This window comes from Silene latifolia, chromosome 6, assembly GCF_048544455.1.
Source record: "Silene latifolia isolate original U9 population chromosome 6, ASM4854445v1, whole genome shotgun sequence".
Classification (NCBI taxonomy): Eukaryota; Viridiplantae; Streptophyta; class Magnoliopsida; order Caryophyllales; family Caryophyllaceae; genus Silene; species Silene latifolia.
This window is the reverse complement of record NC_133531.1, coordinates 28,959,449-28,976,117: the sequence shown is the minus strand read 5'-3', so window position 1 is coordinate 28,976,117 and position 16,669 is coordinate 28,959,449. Positions and strand designations below refer to the sequence as shown.

The window sequence follows — 16,669 nt, the reverse complement described above, 5'->3', positions numbered from 1 at the left end:
CAAGAAAGAGTAAGAGAGGGAAAGGAACGAGATTACCTCAATCATTCATGCTTGTTTGGTCCCTTAGGAAAAGGGAATACATAAACCACCTACTTTCTTCTACACCACCACCAACCACCTCCACCTGCCAAACCCCATCCCACCCTGACCAACGCCAGTGACGGCCACACGCCCTACTGACGCCAAAACTTTGTCGAGCCTCCCAATCCCCACAGTTAGCCGCCCCTTCCCTATTCGAAATCTCACACCGCCCACGCAACCACCACCCAAAAACCTAAGAAACCTTCCCTCACCCACGAAATCACCTCCCCCGCCCATTTAACCACTAGATCTAGTGTTTCAATAGGTGGGGGAGGTGATTTCGTGGGTGGGGGAAGGTTCTCTTCGATTTTTGCGTGGTGGGTGTGTCGGTGGTGTGGGATTTCGAAAACGGGAAAAGCGGCGGTTTGCACAACTGGGAGGGTGGTGGTAGCCCCGGCGACGGCATGGTGGGAGAGTCGCCGGTGTGGCGGCGGTCGGAGGGTCAATGTAGTGATGGTTGGTGTCGTGGTGGCAGCGTAGATGTTGATAATGGGTGGTTAGGGTGAGTGAGGGAAAGGGATTGGGTTACCCTAGCGGGGTGAGGGGTAACAATGTAGAGAGACTTGAAGGTAAGGGAGGGATTCTCATACCCTTTGTTTTGCATCAAACAAACACACACAAAGGGAATCATGAACATTCATTCCCTTTCCCTTTCTTTTAGACCCGAAATCAAATACACCCTATAGAGTGTTTTTACCCATTGCATTGATGTGCATCCCACCGAATCACCCCGTATACGATGTTCGACATTTATCATTTTACTATGCGGATGCTTTTGCTGTGAAAGATTTGGCATACATCGCCAATGATGTACATCCATAAAGACCGACACGTGATGTGGTTTTTGTGATTGTTTTATCCTAAGTTAGTCTTTTTTTTTTTTTTTTTTTTCCTTCTTTGAGTGTCCTCGATTTGTAATCTTTACTCTTCTTCGATCTTTTATCGGAAATTTTTCTCTGATAGACTTCATATTCGTTCCTTGTCAAATTTTAATTTTAAAGGATCTTCAGAAATCTCTATATGCTAATAACTTGTTTGTTTGTTAGGTGATATTAATTGATGAGGTACTGAAGTTCTTTTCACGAAGTTCCAGAGGTAAATAATTCTGCCCCGTGAATTCCATTGTGAATATTCTGTACTAGTAGCGTATATTTCTCTTGACCTGACTTCTGCTCACTATCGATTGCTGTAATGAATGGATGAATGTAAGCCATTTGCAGATAATGGTTTTGAATGTAACCCTGTAGTATTTTCTGAAACACAGTTTCTCCCACTTTTCCGTAGTTACATTTGTCATATTTGGTTGGTTTCTGGTTTAGACATTTTTATTTATATATTAAGTTTCTGAATTTTAGGTTCCCAGATATATGTGCCAACTGTGGTTAAGAGACTTGATGGTTTAATGCATTCTAAATTATCTGTTCACTCAGTTGCAGGTTTACGGTTAAGATTTAGATTCTGGAGGACTGACCTGCTTCCAAAAAGAGAAGTGCGTGACAAGTAGTTCCCTAGTTCAGTCACGCCTACATCCTGCCAAGTATCATGGATTAACGACTTCTCCATGAGCGAGCTGTGAAATTTATCGACAGTGAAATGAGAGGCACGAAGTGCTCCAACCGAGTTCTTATACAAGGCAGACAGATTTTTTTGGTCTAGACAGTTGTGTTTGGTCTGCTGACTAGCATCGCGCAACAGAATTTTCCCTTCATCAACTAATTATATGTAGTGCACATTGAATAGAATGTATATTGAGGTCTGAAAAATCACAAGGTCTTGTTTTTTCTTCTAGCTCTGCTCCTACTATGATTTAAAACATCTCAGCATTCTTCACCTTTATTACGGAAAAAAAAATTGTAACTAAAGCATATCATCCGTTGGCGAATTTGGTTGGGACAACGCATCAGAAGTTCAGAACGTATACTAGCGGTTGACCTTGGGCGATGACTAATGACCAAATTGAACGAGAACTACGCTTTCATTTAAAGTATTTAGACCGTTGTATATATATCCCTTACACAAAATCTGTTGAAGGACAAGACTCTGCAGCTACCTCAGATGATCCTCTATGTTTGGCCGCTTTTTGAGGCCATTCTCGCATCATGAGGCAAGACAAATCCGAGAATTAGCTCATCCATTGCACTGGTAAACTCGTAAACGTTTATACGAGCGTGTTCCCGTACCTTAGAAACCATCATAAACGACCGGAAATTACCCAGGACTTTAGTTGAATCCTGATTGCACTACCGATGACTATTCAAAACACCACCATCATCATCATTGTTTGTATCATTGTATTTGGTTACAATCGGGTCATCGGATTCGCCTTGTTGGATCATATCAAGTTTGGGTTAGTATCGAATTTGGATCAGTTTGATTTTATGTTAGGACGCTTCATTCTACAACTGTGTCTGGTTACTGAATGTAGACATGTACTCCCTCCTATTCACTATATTCTTCCCTATTTCCTTTTTCGGATTATTCGGGTTTTCTTCCCTATTTCCTTTTTTGGTTTGATTTGTGTGGTCCAAATTCAATTGCATGTGGGGTAGTATGTTTTGTGTGGTCCAAATTAACTTTCTTATTTCTTATGCAAAAAGAGAAGGGGAAGAATATAATGAATAGGAGGGAGTATTTTATATTATTTTGTTTTAACGCGTAAAAGAATTCCTAGAAGCCTTTTATATAGTAGGGTTATTTTTCCTAAAAATGACATTTTATAAAGGGTTTGTTTTTGTCAAACACAACCTTTAAAAAAAAAATATTTCCAAACACCACCTTAAAAAAAAAAGTTTGTGAAACACAACCTTTAATAATTTTCTTTTGTCAAATACGACATTTTGACCAGAGTTTGACCACTTGCAATGGGGTGACTTTCAGTTTATATTAGAGATAGCAAACGAAGTCGGTTTGAGGTGTTCTTGGACTCGTTGGAAAGGTGGGAGTATAGGTTTTCCAACGGTTGTCAACATGGTGGTCAAAGATGGCCTTATGTGGGGTAGATTGGTGTGTAAAGTAAGGTTGATGTAAGTTAAAGTAGGATTTTTTCGTGGGTCAATTCACTCCCCTCGAACCACCAGTTGCAACCAACAACCACCACAAAAAAACACAACTACGACATACCTTGTACTCCTTTCAACCTACATAACAAATTTCAGACCAAACAAAACATCATAACCCCATTAAAAGATCCACGAAAAACCCTTGACCACCCGCTACAAACCCAGACTTACAGCCCTTTCTCTGACCAGTCTTACTTCAACTTATGACCACCGTGTTGACAACCCCTGGAAAGCTTGTACTTCCACCTTTCCAGCGAGTCCAAGAATACCTCAAACGGACCTCGTTTGCTATCTCAAATATAGACTGAAAGTCATCCCATTGCAATTGGCCAGGAAGTTGTCAAAATCTGGCCAAAAAGTCGTGTTTGACAAAAAATTTTTATTAAAGATTATGTTTGACAAACTTTTTTTTAAAGGTGGTGTTTGAAAATATTTTTTTTAAAGGTTGTGTGACAAAAAACCCTTTTATAAACTCCATTTGAATCATTATACATTAGTCAATACAGACCTTTTTTTTTAAAAGAGTCACAAAAACGATTTTTAATGCTAACGGGTTTGATCCCATGTCATGACTATAGGAGTGTTCATTCGCGGTTCGGTTCACCGAACCTTTAATTTAATTTGGTTCGCATACGGATCGGTTTGGCAAAACTCCGAACCTAAACCGCACAGTTTCTAACGGTTATAAAGGTTCGGTTAACCACTTTAAATGGTTATTAGCGTTTCGGTTACCGGTTAACAGATAATCGTTCTACATATACTTTTTTTTTAAGTTTTCGTTAAGTTTTTTAAATAGTTTGATTAAATTTTCATTATATATTATACCCAACAATAAAGTTAATTAGCTAAACTTTAGCATTAATCAATTTAAGAAATTTTGAATTTGGATACACTAAGAAAATTAAACGAAAGAACAGTTTTTTATATAGTATTTAAATTTTTTGCGTACTTTTTTGTGAAATGGTTCGGTTCGGTTAACCGGTTTTCTAAAATTACGAACCTTAACCGAAACATTTTCATAATAAAGTTATCGGTTCGATTTAGCGAACCACTTTTTCAAAACGACCGAACCTTAAAAATGCACAATTTTTCGATTCGGTTTATTAATAACACCCCTAATCATGAGCAGTTGAGCACCCCTTTCGCAACTTTAGGAACTACTTGGTGACCTCCCGAAAACTCCATACTCTTGATTCAAAAAAAAAAAAAACGAAAAAAAGACTCCATACTCGGTGCATAAGGTAAACAGAGGGCAGAGCAGAGACAGGAACTGCACAAAAATGGTAATTTTAAGAAAATCAGACATGTCAGAGATACACTGTGACGACGACGACGACGAAGACGAAGAACCAGGTGAAGTAATTGAGTCTGCACCGCCGCTTAAAATCGGCGAGCAAAGAGAAATCAACAATTCCGGCGTCATCAAGAAGCTTCTCCGCCACGGCATTGGTCGCGAAACTCCTAACTCCGGCGACGAAGTTACTGGTATATCTTCTCGACTTCTCTATATTATCTTCCAATTCCATAACTTGATATTTTTGTTTTGAGTTTTTGTGTGAAATTGAAGTTTGAATTGAGTGCTGGATTGTTAATTTGTGTAATTATTGCAGTTAATTATGTGTCGACGCGTGTCGATGGAAAGGAGCTCGATTCTTCTAGAGACTTTGAAATGCCAGTCACTTTCAAGCTTGGACATGGTGAGGATCTTTGCGCTTATTTTATTTCATGTTCAAGTTAACTGTTTATAATTCTGTTTGATTTTTTCGTAGTTATTTACTCTCTCGATTTCTTTGATTTCTTCTCCTTTGACTTGACGCGGTTTTTAGGATGACAATTTGATCATTTTTTGTTAAGCATTGATGTGTTGCCTTTTATCAATGATTTTTTTGATAACAAATGTAATATAAATTCTCTTATCAGGCGGTCTTACATGAGAAGTTTGTAAAACGGATTTGTTGGGTAACTACTACTAGCTTTTAACTTAAATTGGCCATGAATTCATGATATTTTGTATATGTAAATCCGTTTTACAAAATGTTAATGTACAACGGCCTTGCGTGAGAATAACTACAAATGTGAATATGTTAGGAACATTTTAATTTTGTTAACGTAGTTTTGAAACTATGAAATGGAGGGAGCTCAAAGCAATACATAGTATAATTTGTTAAGGATGCAGAAAGCAATAACCGAGTCTGTAATTTCATCAAATTGGACTCATAATAACTTTTTCTTTTGATTCTCTTTACCATTTTTCCGGGGAGTTTTAATTGGTTTTGTTATGTTTGGTAGGAGAAGTTGTTAAAGGATTGGATATCGGGGTTATAACAATGAAAAAAGGTGAAATTGCCTTGTTCACAATGCCTTCTGAAATGGCATATGGAGATGCTGGCCATGTGGGAGTTCCTGCAGACGCGACTGTTCAGTTTGAGGTAGAGCTGACATCTTGGATTACGGTGGTAGATATTTGTAGAGATGGAGGAATTGTGAAAAGGATATTGGAAAAAGGCAAAAGCGAGAAGCAACCAAGTGAATTAGATGAAGTCCTTGGTATTATGCTTCCTTACTCTTTATTTAGTTCTTCAAGAATGTTCTTAGTCTAAGGAGCTAATTTTGTAGGCTTCTCTTAATGCAGTGAAGTATGAAGTCAAGCTAGTTGATGGTACAGTTGTTGCAAAGACGGAAAATGAAGGAACAGAATTTTACGTTAAGGATGGTACTCTCTATGTTCTTATAGTTGTAGACTTGTAGGTGTACCAAATTTGTTGTAGTCTCGGAGAGGAGGACAGGAATGATTCTGGGAGATTTTTGCCTTTTGATTCTTATTTATTTCTCTTTCAGGTCATGTAGTTCCAGCATTAGCAAAAGCAGTGAGAACAATGAAAGTGGGAGAGAAGGCCAACTTACTTGTGCAGTCTCAATGTGGGTATACCAATTCCCTTGGTTGCTTGCTTATGATTTCCTTGACGGAGTAATACATATACCATAAAAGTCTAATGACACTTCTTTATGTGAGTTGTTAGAACTTCTTTCACCCAAATCTTTAAGCATTGAACTTTGTTGCGTCTTTGTCCTGCTATTTTAATGTAAGACATAGAAATATTTTTGTGGTTTCGCACATTCTCACCGTGATTAGGTTTGTTTGATGACACGCATTCGAGACTAATTTGATTGTTTACTAACGGTAAAACTGAAAAATATGCGACATCTGTTCAAGTTACTTTGTAATTTGGCTGGTTTATGTTTGATGCCTAGATAAATGGTACTGTAAAAGACATAGAGTTCCTATGAAATGGTTATCTGTGTGCAAATTGATCTTGAAATTGTAATATAGTAGTATATTTTCATTAAAATGTTTTTGGCTAAAACGTACTATTATACACATGGTTTATTTTTCCTTTCGCTCTCATTTAGAGGAAGTTGACTTTGGCTTCATCAGTTTTGCCAATGCTAGGAATTTTTATTTCTTTTTTGCTCATTTTCTTTTGGCTTATGTCTTCTAGATGGATATGGAGATGTCGGGAGAGAATCCGAAAATGTGTTTCCTCCTGTGCCACCAAATTCTTCATTAAACATCAATCTGGAGTTGGTTTCTATGAAGGCAGTAGTTGATGTATGTGGTGACTCCATGGTGATAAAGAAAATTCTGGAAGAAGGTGAAGGTCTTGTCACTGCTGATGAAGGAGCAACCGTGACTGGTGAGTTGTTTCCCATTTGTTCTTTACATCTAGAACTGATCTACACAATACTCATAATAGAAACTAGTGGGGCATCTCTCTTCCCAATTGCGGCAACTATAATTCTTGTGCAAGATCCTTTGTTGGAGTGATCCATACTATATCTTCTTCCTTTCACTTATTCTTAGCGATTTTCTCAACTCTCTTTAAGCTCCTCTCATCACCAGTGAGATGGGTCAAAACTTTTGGAACCCTGAAAATTTTCCATGTAATGTGTCATGCTTTGGCTTAATTGTAATTAATGGAAGTACAAAGCGAGTCTTAAGTTGGTGGAATTATATTCACAAAAGCAACGGGACTGTTAGCTGGAAGCGAGGTTATATGTCCTTAGATTGGTTGAAATTTGATTCATGTGAGACTATGAATAGAGGATGGTTTGGGACTAATGCAAATTTATCATGGATTTAGATAGAGATGGTATGCTGAATGTACATCCTCCATTTTTCAGAATAAAATCTGAGGGTTCTGCATTTCTTTGATTTCCAGGATTATAACTCATTTTTTTTGGTTTGAGCTTTTATGTCAATCATAGACGGAAATTTCCTGTGTCCAATTTTTGTTGTTGTTGTTGTTGTAGTAGTAACTTCATATTATATAGGTTGTCCAACAGATATGATTGCACATTGTTATTTTCTTGACCTTTTTGGGTGTCATTCTTTATGGGAGGTGGATAATAACATAGATTCGAAGTTGTGTCACCGGCCAAAGGTCTATTACTGTGTCAGTTTTTCTGTTGCCCATTTAAGTTCAACTCGTCCTCTTTGGCAAGTAGACTATAACATCATGATTGTTGGTGAGATGGATCACACTTCAAGAATAGTTAACTTTGTGACAAGACGTTCTGGTTTTAGATATATGTTGGAATTTTGAGCTGATCAGTTGAAGGCGAAATGATAAATTTTGAAGTGATCTAGTTCTGCAAAGGGTAAGAGTAAGAATTCGCTTTAGGGTGTGAAATTTGTGATATTGATGTTCGATACCACCACACAACAACCAAGGTGATGCGAACCCATATTTAATACCATAGGTGGAAGAATTTTGTATTCCAGTTTGACACTATATAAGGAGTAAGGACGCCTATCTTACTTGCGTGAGCTTGAGTCATAAACTCGTAATGACCGCGTCATCAGCATTCACTACCTTAGATGGAAGAATTTTTTACTGCAGGTTGACACAAACAAGGATGCTTATACCGCAATTATTGTTGCTTTACTGAGCTTGATGGAATATAGTTCTATACTAGATATAAATAATAATCTGATACTCTAATTTATGAATATACCTTTTGTCAACCAGTTTCTACTGCGTAGTTTCTAACTTACACAATAAAGCCCACATACATGTATTAAAAAGTAACTCGTGAAATATTGTCTTAACAGTTTGCAACTGAATCTAATAAAATTGGTGGGATTCACTTGCACAAATAGTTTTAGTAGGGAGCCAATTTATGATAGAAAATGGTGGAATCTTAGTGCATGTTTGTAGGGAAAGGGGGGAGAGAGAGAGACAGAGACTTCTGATGGTGTGATGTTCACATGAGTTTAAGTGGAACAGTGGTTATTAAATCAATTGAATGGAGGTTCTAATACCAGTGAGGTTTTAAGCTTACCTCCAAACAGGCCCTACCTTTCCTCATTTCACAACCAATCTTTACTTCTACTAGTGGAGACCCTGTTAGATTCTACCAAACATGTCGTCATAGCATTAATCAAATTATGCTTTATAGCAGAGAGTATTAAAGCTTGCAATTTGAACCATATCGTCTATATTTATAACTACTAGGGTAATTGGGCTTGCTTCCTATGTTACGAATTTATCATGAAATATATGAACTTACAGCAGAAAATTTCATGGGCTGCATCCTGTTCTTTTATAACTACTAGGGTAATTGGGCTGCATCCTGTTCTTTTAATTTTAGTTACAGCAGAAAATTTCATGAAAGATGAACTTACAGATGCACACGTAAAGAATATAAGTCTCAGGTGAAGACCTCCATAGTTCCTAGTTTACATGCTAGTGATATACTGAAGAGCGCCAAAAAGAGAAATGCATAAATGGCAATGCCTATTGATGTATTTTGTTAGATGACTTTTGTGCGACTTACATCTAAGCATCATCCAAGAAACCAAATAAAATGACCAATCGTGCCAAAAAAAAAAAGGAAAAAAAAATGTATAAATGGTAATGCTTATTGATGCATTTTGTTAGATGGCTTTCTCGTGAATTACATGTAAGCATCATCGAGGAAGCCAAATAAAATGTCAAATCATGCCAAAAAAGGAAAAATGTATTAATGTCAATGCTTATTGATGCATCTTATTAGATGGCTTTCTCGTGACTTACATCTTAGCATCATCGAAGAAGCCACATAAAATGACAAATCATGAGATTAATTTCCATTTTCTAGTTGGAAATCTATTCCATCCAAGAATGTTTGTCTAACTTTTATAAGTGTTATATCTCTGCAGTTAAGTACTTGGGAAAATTGGAAGACGGTTCCATATTTGAGAAAAAGGGTTTTGATGGTGAGACACCATTAGAATTTGTGACAGATGAAGGTGGGGCCTGAGATTACATCTCAACTGATGCAAAGTCTTCATTTCATGTGTTACTCCTGAATGTTGGAACTTCTGCTAACTACTAATCCTGTGGCTTACTGTCCTCAGAGCAAGTTATACCCGGGTTAGATCGGGCTGCTGTAACCATGAAGAAAGGGGAGAGAGCACTTTTGACAATAAGTCCTCAGTATGGGTATGGAGAGATGGAAATTAAGAGAGATCTTGCTACCATTCCTCCATCTTCTACTCTTGTTTATGAAATTGAAATGGTCGATTTTGTAAAGGTATGATAGCTATTATTCACATCAAATCTTTTCCATATTTCCAATGGAGCCAAAGATTCATTACTCTTTGGTTTTGGATTATGATGGAATAAAGCAAAATGGCTCACTAAAGTGGCTGCGCTTCTTTCTCTTGTGAAGTAGTGGTCCTTCGATGCAGTTCTCGACGCAATTTTCATCTTGGGTCATTCGGAAACAGCCTCTTTGTGTTGCTAGCACAAGGGTAAGGCTGCGTACATCCGACCCCCCCTTACCCCGCAATTTGCGGGAGCCATTAAGGCACTGGGGTAATGTTGTTGTTGTTGTTGGTATACTTATGATAGTAATTAGTAAGATTCCAGGAATCTGACTTATTATTCTTTTGATGCATATTCCTTCACTCATAAACTGTACTTGGCATTTATTCTGTACACTTTTGAGGTTAAAGGTTTTCTTGAACGACCCTGTCCAGAATATTATTCTCCGAAATGGATCAGGAAACTGTTAATCACCTCTTAGGTAGTTTGGTTATTTTACTCAAGTTCTCTTAAGCGCTCTGCGGAGGGATGTAGTTCAACTTGTGTCAATTAATGATGTGCTTGATACTTTAAGTAAAAAAGGTGAAGAAGGCTTTGACTGCTGAGATTACAATGACACAAATAAGCAAGTGGGTCTGTTACTCTGTGAGGGACAGAGTTTCATTTTGTCAATGTTTTAAGTTCTTGTTTGAAGAAATATGTATGCTTGCTGCTTTATGCTTAACACAAAGAGGCATTGACATGTTTTTGTTTTTGTTATCTCCTTGTTTTTAACTCCGTTTTGTGCTATATTTTCTTTATGAAACTGTGGATAATTCTTCTATGCTTCAATTCAATTTTCAGATTTGTATAAACTGAAGTACTACATTCATCTTATATAGTTGGCTTGTGTGCAATCTTGATCAAAATGTGAGCTTTTCTGTATTAGCACCTGCATTTAACTGATTGTTATTATTCTACAGCTTGTTTTGACACTAAACTAACAAGTCACCAAAACCTTGTTGCACGTATGCAATTAGGTAAGCCACTTAGGAAGGTGATCTAAGTCGTACTCAGATTTCTTGAGTTTCATGTTCAGGAAAAAGCACCGTGGGAGCTCAGTGTTGGAGAGAAGATTGAGACAGCGGCAAAGATGAAGGAGGAAGGCAATATTTTATACAAAAGTGGGAAGTTTCAACGTGCTGAAAAGAAATATGACAAGGTGGGATAACTACTCCTTGTTTATATTTTTGCTAAGATATATATACCTGGTAAAGTCTCTTTGTGTTGTTGTTAACACGAGTTTCCTCCATCCCTACCCCGTAATTTGCGGGAAACTTGAGGCATTGAGGTAATGTTGTTGTATGTTTACTTGGAAATTAAATATTCAAAGCAATGCAGGCTGCAGACTATATCAGTGAGGATGTAGCGTTTAGTGACGATGAGCAAAAGCAAGTAAAGGCACTGAGAGTGCAATGCTGGTTGAATGGAGCCGCGTGTAATATAAAACTCGATAATTTCCAGCAAGTAATTAAGTTATGCTCAAAGGTATTGTTAAGTGGTATTTCTCTCCTTTGCTCTTAGGGCTTGTTTGGATGGGGGGGTTTTGGAGGGAAAGGAAGGCACGTGGAGGAAGGGATAAAAATCCCCTGTTTAAATAACAAATGGGGTAGGGGGAATCGAAGGGGGACGTACTTGGAGGGATCCATTTTCCCTCCTCCAAGGAAGATTAAAACCTCCGACATAGGAAAGATTTGGAGGAAAATGGTATCCAAACACCCATAGTTCATTCCCCCTCCCCTTCTCTTCCCTCCCTTTCCTTTCCCTGTATCCCCCTCTCCTCCCTTCCCCTCCTACTTTCCTGTCCAAACAAAGCCTTAGTAACACATTCCTAACCTATTGTGATTTCTGGCATCATGCGATGTGGGTAGAGGTTCTAGATATTAGTCATTCAGTATCTGTATCTGTTCAATTCAATCATCACATATTATTATCTCATAGGTTCTAGATGTTGAAGTCAACAATGTCAAAGCTTTGTACCGGCGAGCACAGGCATTTATGGTAAATGCAGATTTGTATTTAGCTGAATTGGACATAAAGAAGGCCCTGGAGGTTGATCCAGAAAACAGGTGATTACTGATTAATAATACTTGAATTTTTGCTGTACATTGATTCATCGTATGAAATCTTCCACCTAAGGTTCTTTTTTTCAAGCTCAGTGGAGGAACTTTATACTTTATTGGATTCTGACCCATTCTGTGGTTCAGCCAACTTATACATACTAATATACCTTGCGAAGAATCACATATATATGTGCATACAAATGAAAGTGCTAAGAGGTCATTAAATCTACCTAGTTAGAGTTCAGCTGAAGTTTGGGCTTCTACGGATAGTTTACAACTCATTTTAGCACCTGGAGTTAGTGTTACAATGAATTTCTCATTTTCTGATTATATCCTAGACCACAATCATGGTTTGTCATTGTAGTGTTATACTCTTAGGTTAAGACAGTTATTTTACTACTCTAGCTTCATTTTATCGTAATTTTAACTTAATTACATATTCTCGAGAAGCACATGAAGAAGAGTGTAAATAAATTTGACCAAAAGATCAATAAGAAAAACTGTTGATTTTAGCTCTACAATGCCTTGAATACGCGATGCTGCAGCTAAAAATAAAGTGATGATATTCCTTCCATATTGCCACAAAGCCAATCACTTTTGAATGTTTTGATAATTATAAAATTTGGTTACACGTCTTTCTTGCTAATTTTTGTAACAGGGAAGTCAAGCTGATATATAAGACCTTGAAACAACATCAAGCTGAGAGCAACAAAAGAGATGCAAAATTTTATGAGAACATGTTTTCTCAACCTGCGAAGGTATGATTGGTGCATTTGAGGTATTGATGATTCTTGATGACCAAACTCCTGTCTTTAAATGCTACTGTGGTAATTTTGAGTTATATCTTTGATTCCTGAATCTTAATGAATTGTTAATAGAACACAGCTGATGTATTGGATTGATAAACTCAGTTTTCTGTAAACTGGATGCTATATATTGTAGGATACTATGTTGTTGAATGCTTCGGTACCTTAAAAATTGGTTAGAATAACTTGTTTATTACTGCCATGAGTGCCATCATCATCTTCCATAGGTACCTGCGATCTATGGAAGATGATTGCTCTGATTGTCTTGTTCAGCAAAAGCTGGCGGTCATTAGAAGACCTCTAACTAATTTCAATAATATCTGTGGCAACCTATATTTTTGACACATTAATAGCTTAATTCTTTTAGACAGATTTTTGCGCTGTATTTCTGACCAGCATTTGTTGAACTGTGGCATTGTTACATATAAGACTTGGTGTTTGCCTTAGATAAATGACTGTTCTTGCTTATAATACTGCATCTATTAAGACGACTGCTGACTTCATGCAGAAGAGAAAGACAGATACTGAGAAGGCAGCTGTCAGTATGGACGTGAGCTCCCCTGTAAATTCTGGCGATCTTGACAATATGAAGCCTATGCCTCCATCTTGAACTCATGTAAGCCCCTAAAACAATTATGTTCTTAGATTGTAAAACTAAATTTAATATATAAGTGACCTTTTTTCCATAATAGGATTGTGATTTTTGTTATTTGCTACTAAACTTTGTCAGTTCCATACCTGGTATAAATGATTCCTTGGGAGCCAATATCACTTCTTCACTCCATGTATACCAATTTGTTGTTCATAAAATCGAATGTATTTTGACCTTCGCAATTGGGATAGCTTGCTTTGCATCAAACAGAATAGGGGTTTGGGTATTAGTTGAAGGCGTCAAATGGGGAATGTGTCAAATTTCAATTGTCCGATACGTAGCAGTGTGAAAACTGCATTAGAATGGAAGTGTGTACCGTAACAGTCAGGTAATAGGAAACTCGGAAAATGGCTTTCTGGAGTCCTACAAAAGTCGTACTCTGTATTATGTTAGTATTATTTTTCTAACCCAAGAAGTAGATCTAGCACTTGTTATTCTCATTTGCACTATGCTTTTTAACTTTTTCTACCGAGGAAGTGTTGATGTAAAGGTTAAGTTTTACGTATCAGATACATTATCACACTGTTTGGATAACAGTGTTGGAGGGAAGAGAAAGGCGTGAGGGTTCCTTACTTCTGTAGTTCCGTGATACAAATACCTCCTATCCTATCCAATTCCAAACATGGATCCGAACTTTGGGAATCTATCTACCCTCGTTCCTTACCAGATAGTTTGCTTCAAAATCCTCTTGCACAAACGAGTTATAAGGCATGGTATCTTCTGTAACATACTACTCCGTATAAAGGTTTTGAAGTTCACGTCGTCTTAGTTTGAGGTTTACAATGGTGAGTTTAGGCCGCGGTAAGGGTAACCTATTCGTAGACTAAGAATGAGATTGAAATTTATTACCATGGTTACAAGTCTCAGGTTGACTGAAGAAAATAAACCGGTCTTCCAAAAAGTATGAACATGCTACATGACAACTAGGTTGGCCCATTACTTTTTAACGGTCCGGATTGAATGATGTTACAGTCGGAATTTTAAGCAATGGATGATGAGGTGAAGTTAAATGATACTCCGTAGTCCGTATATTTTATGTATCTATTATAGGAAATGAAGAAGATCCTAACTCGTAATAATGTCGTGATGTGACGAAGACAAACTTATGAAGTAAGTAGTTGTATATGTATCAGACTTACATCATGTCACATACTACCTTGTTTCATTTCAGAGGTATAACTGTATAAGGTAATGAATTGGCTGTATGACATATAACTAACTATACAAGTGTTATACACAAGAAAGAATAATGACGTGACGTAGGAAATGCAAATGAGAAGTCAATAAAAGAGAACAAAGAGCGAATAAAATGCCAAATATTGATACAAAGCTGAAATAGTCAGCATCTTGTTTGTCAGCAAAATAGGTAAAAATTGTGCTGAGTAGTGAGCAGCCAAAACAACTCCTTCTAGATTGTGTTGTCTACTGATGCTATTACCAGTCAATGTATTATTGCATTAATGTTTTAAATGCCATCATAATTCAAAACTGATGGTTAGACTATATACAAACAATAATTCTAGAATTTGCCTTGTTATAGTAATTCTAGAACTTGGCTTATAATAGGTTACATGGGTCAATTTTTTTCATTTTGTTGTAGGAAAATTCATTCCTAGGTTCTCTGGTATGTAGAGACACTCAATTGAAAATATTAGGGGTTGGGGTGGATAATGATAACATTGATGGTTTGGTTTTAGAAAGAAAAAAAAAATAGTTACTCGTATATTGAATACTCTAATTAATAAAAAGATTCTTTTTAAATGATTGAATTTCTAATATGTTTTCTGTGGAAATCATTCGTGAATTAGTTTAGGTGTATGATGAGTTGCTGACCTAGTGCACTAAGACTATGTTCATTTGAAGTTAAGTTCAATTCAGTTCAGGCTAGGCTAGGTTAGGTTATGTATGCTCAACTCACTTAATTTATGATATTCCATAAGAGATCACAATGGTAAAATCGTTTTGTTGGGAGCAAAAAAGTGCGGATCCAATAGTATCCTTGTCGCGGAAGCACTTGCTTTAAAAGAAGGTATTTTAGCAGCTAAATACTTAGGAATCTCAAAGTTAATTGTGGAGGGTGATAACTTATGTGTTATTAACTCGATTCGAGGTACTTGGCAAATTCCGTGGGAAATTTCTAGTATTATCAAGGATGTGAAATTAGACCTTCATTTTTTCGATGAAGTGATAATTAAACATTGCTTTCGTGAAACCAACAAGGTTCTTGACTTCATGGCTTCGATTGGACATTCATGTCCAACTCTTTTCGAGTGGGTTGATAGCGGTGGCTTCAACTTACCTCCCTCATTCGAAAGGATGAGATAGGTTGGTCCTACCCTAGAGGATCAACCTAGTTTTCTTACCTAATCAAAAAAAAAAAAAAAAAAAAAAAAACTCAATTTATTTTATTCTTAATTTTAGTTTAGTTTTGTACAATTTCTATAAATAATTACATGTAAGTTGAACTAATATAATTCTAAAGTACCGGACTTAAATATAACGAAACCTTTCTGAAAAAAAGGAAAAGTGAGGATGGTAGAACAACAATGGACGGAGAGAGAGTCTAGTAGGAGCCACCCCGTCACGGTTAGGTTCCTCTTCAATCATTTTAGGTGATGGAGAGGTCCATTTTCTATCATAGGTTTATTCTAATACTATTTCTACCTCTCCCAGCCATATTATTATCATCCACTACTCTGGCAATCACACGAAAACACGACACAAAATTAACTGGTTTGAGTTAAGATTTAATGACCCATTTATGTAAGTGGGTCAACATGAACACGACACAAAATTAATTGGATTGAGTTGGGTTGAACTCTCTAAACACGAACCCAGTACAAATGACATGTTTACTAAATTAATCTTATCTTATTTTTTTCTTAATCCTCTATCGCAAAAGTAATTTAAGCTTTCAAAATATTGACATGACAAGAAAACACGACATGAACCCAAAACGAAATCAATGGGTTTGGGTTGAGTTTTGATGACCCATTTAAGTAAATGAGTCGAGTTTGGGTTGAAGGGGTCGTGACCCATTTACATGTGACATGGACACAAACCAAATATGATCTAATCTGTTTGCCAGGTCTATTAATTCAAAACTAAGTTGCGATCTCGACAATATAAACCGTTAAAAGAAATGGCGAGAGAAATAGATGGAGACGATCCAAATTACACCCCTTGAGGCCCTGTTCTTTTGGACTGAAACTTATCTGATCTGAACTGAACTGAACTTATAGGATCTCGAATCAATCGAATCAACTTATAGGATCTCGAATCAACTTATTGGATCTCGAATCGAATCAACTTATAGGATCTCGAATCGAATCGAACTTATAGGATCTGAATCGAACTTATAGGATCTCGAATCGAACTT

At 36.9% G+C, this 16,669-nt stretch overlaps 1 protein-coding gene and 1 long non-coding RNA gene across 4 annotated transcripts; both read left to right on the top strand.

Annotated features, from left to right (window-relative positions):
• The first annotated feature begins 355 nt into the window (after positions 1–355).
• On the top strand, positions 356–1,869 carry LOC141586626 (uncharacterized). Its single transcript, XR_012519608.1, has 2 exons — positions 356–1,176; positions 1,512–1,869. It is a non-coding gene; the product is annotated as an uncharacterized LOC141586626 (long non-coding RNA).
• A 2,406-nt stretch (positions 1,870–4,275) lies between these two features.
• LOC141586623 (70 kDa peptidyl-prolyl isomerase-like) lies at positions 4,276–15,153 on the top strand. 3 transcript variants are annotated; one of them, XM_074407917.1, is made up of 14 exons: positions 4,276–4,625; positions 4,751–4,837; positions 5,430–5,687; positions 5,773–5,853; positions 5,979–6,059; positions 6,641–6,835; positions 9,343–9,432; positions 9,541–9,716; positions 10,809–10,931; positions 11,111–11,257; positions 11,711–11,838; positions 12,491–12,590; positions 13,147–13,254; positions 15,104–15,153. In XM_074407917.1, exons 1-13 carry the CDS (start codon positions 4,421–4,423, stop codon positions 13,246–13,248), a joined length of 1,773 nt encoding a protein of 590 aa, XP_074264018.1. In that variant the 5' UTR covers positions 4,276–4,420; the 3' UTR covers positions 13,249–13,254; positions 15,104–15,153. The 3 variants fall into 3 exon arrangements, with proteins under 3 accessions (XP_074264018.1, XP_074264017.1, XP_074264019.1); XM_074407916.1 differs by lacking the exon at positions 15,104–15,153 and having other exon boundaries at positions 13,147–13,404; XM_074407918.1 differs by lacking the exons at positions 4,276–4,625; positions 4,751–4,837; positions 5,430–5,687; positions 5,773–5,853; positions 15,104–15,153 and having other exon boundaries at positions 6,018–6,148; positions 13,147–13,404.
• Positions 15,154–16,669: the final 1,516 nt, after the last annotated feature.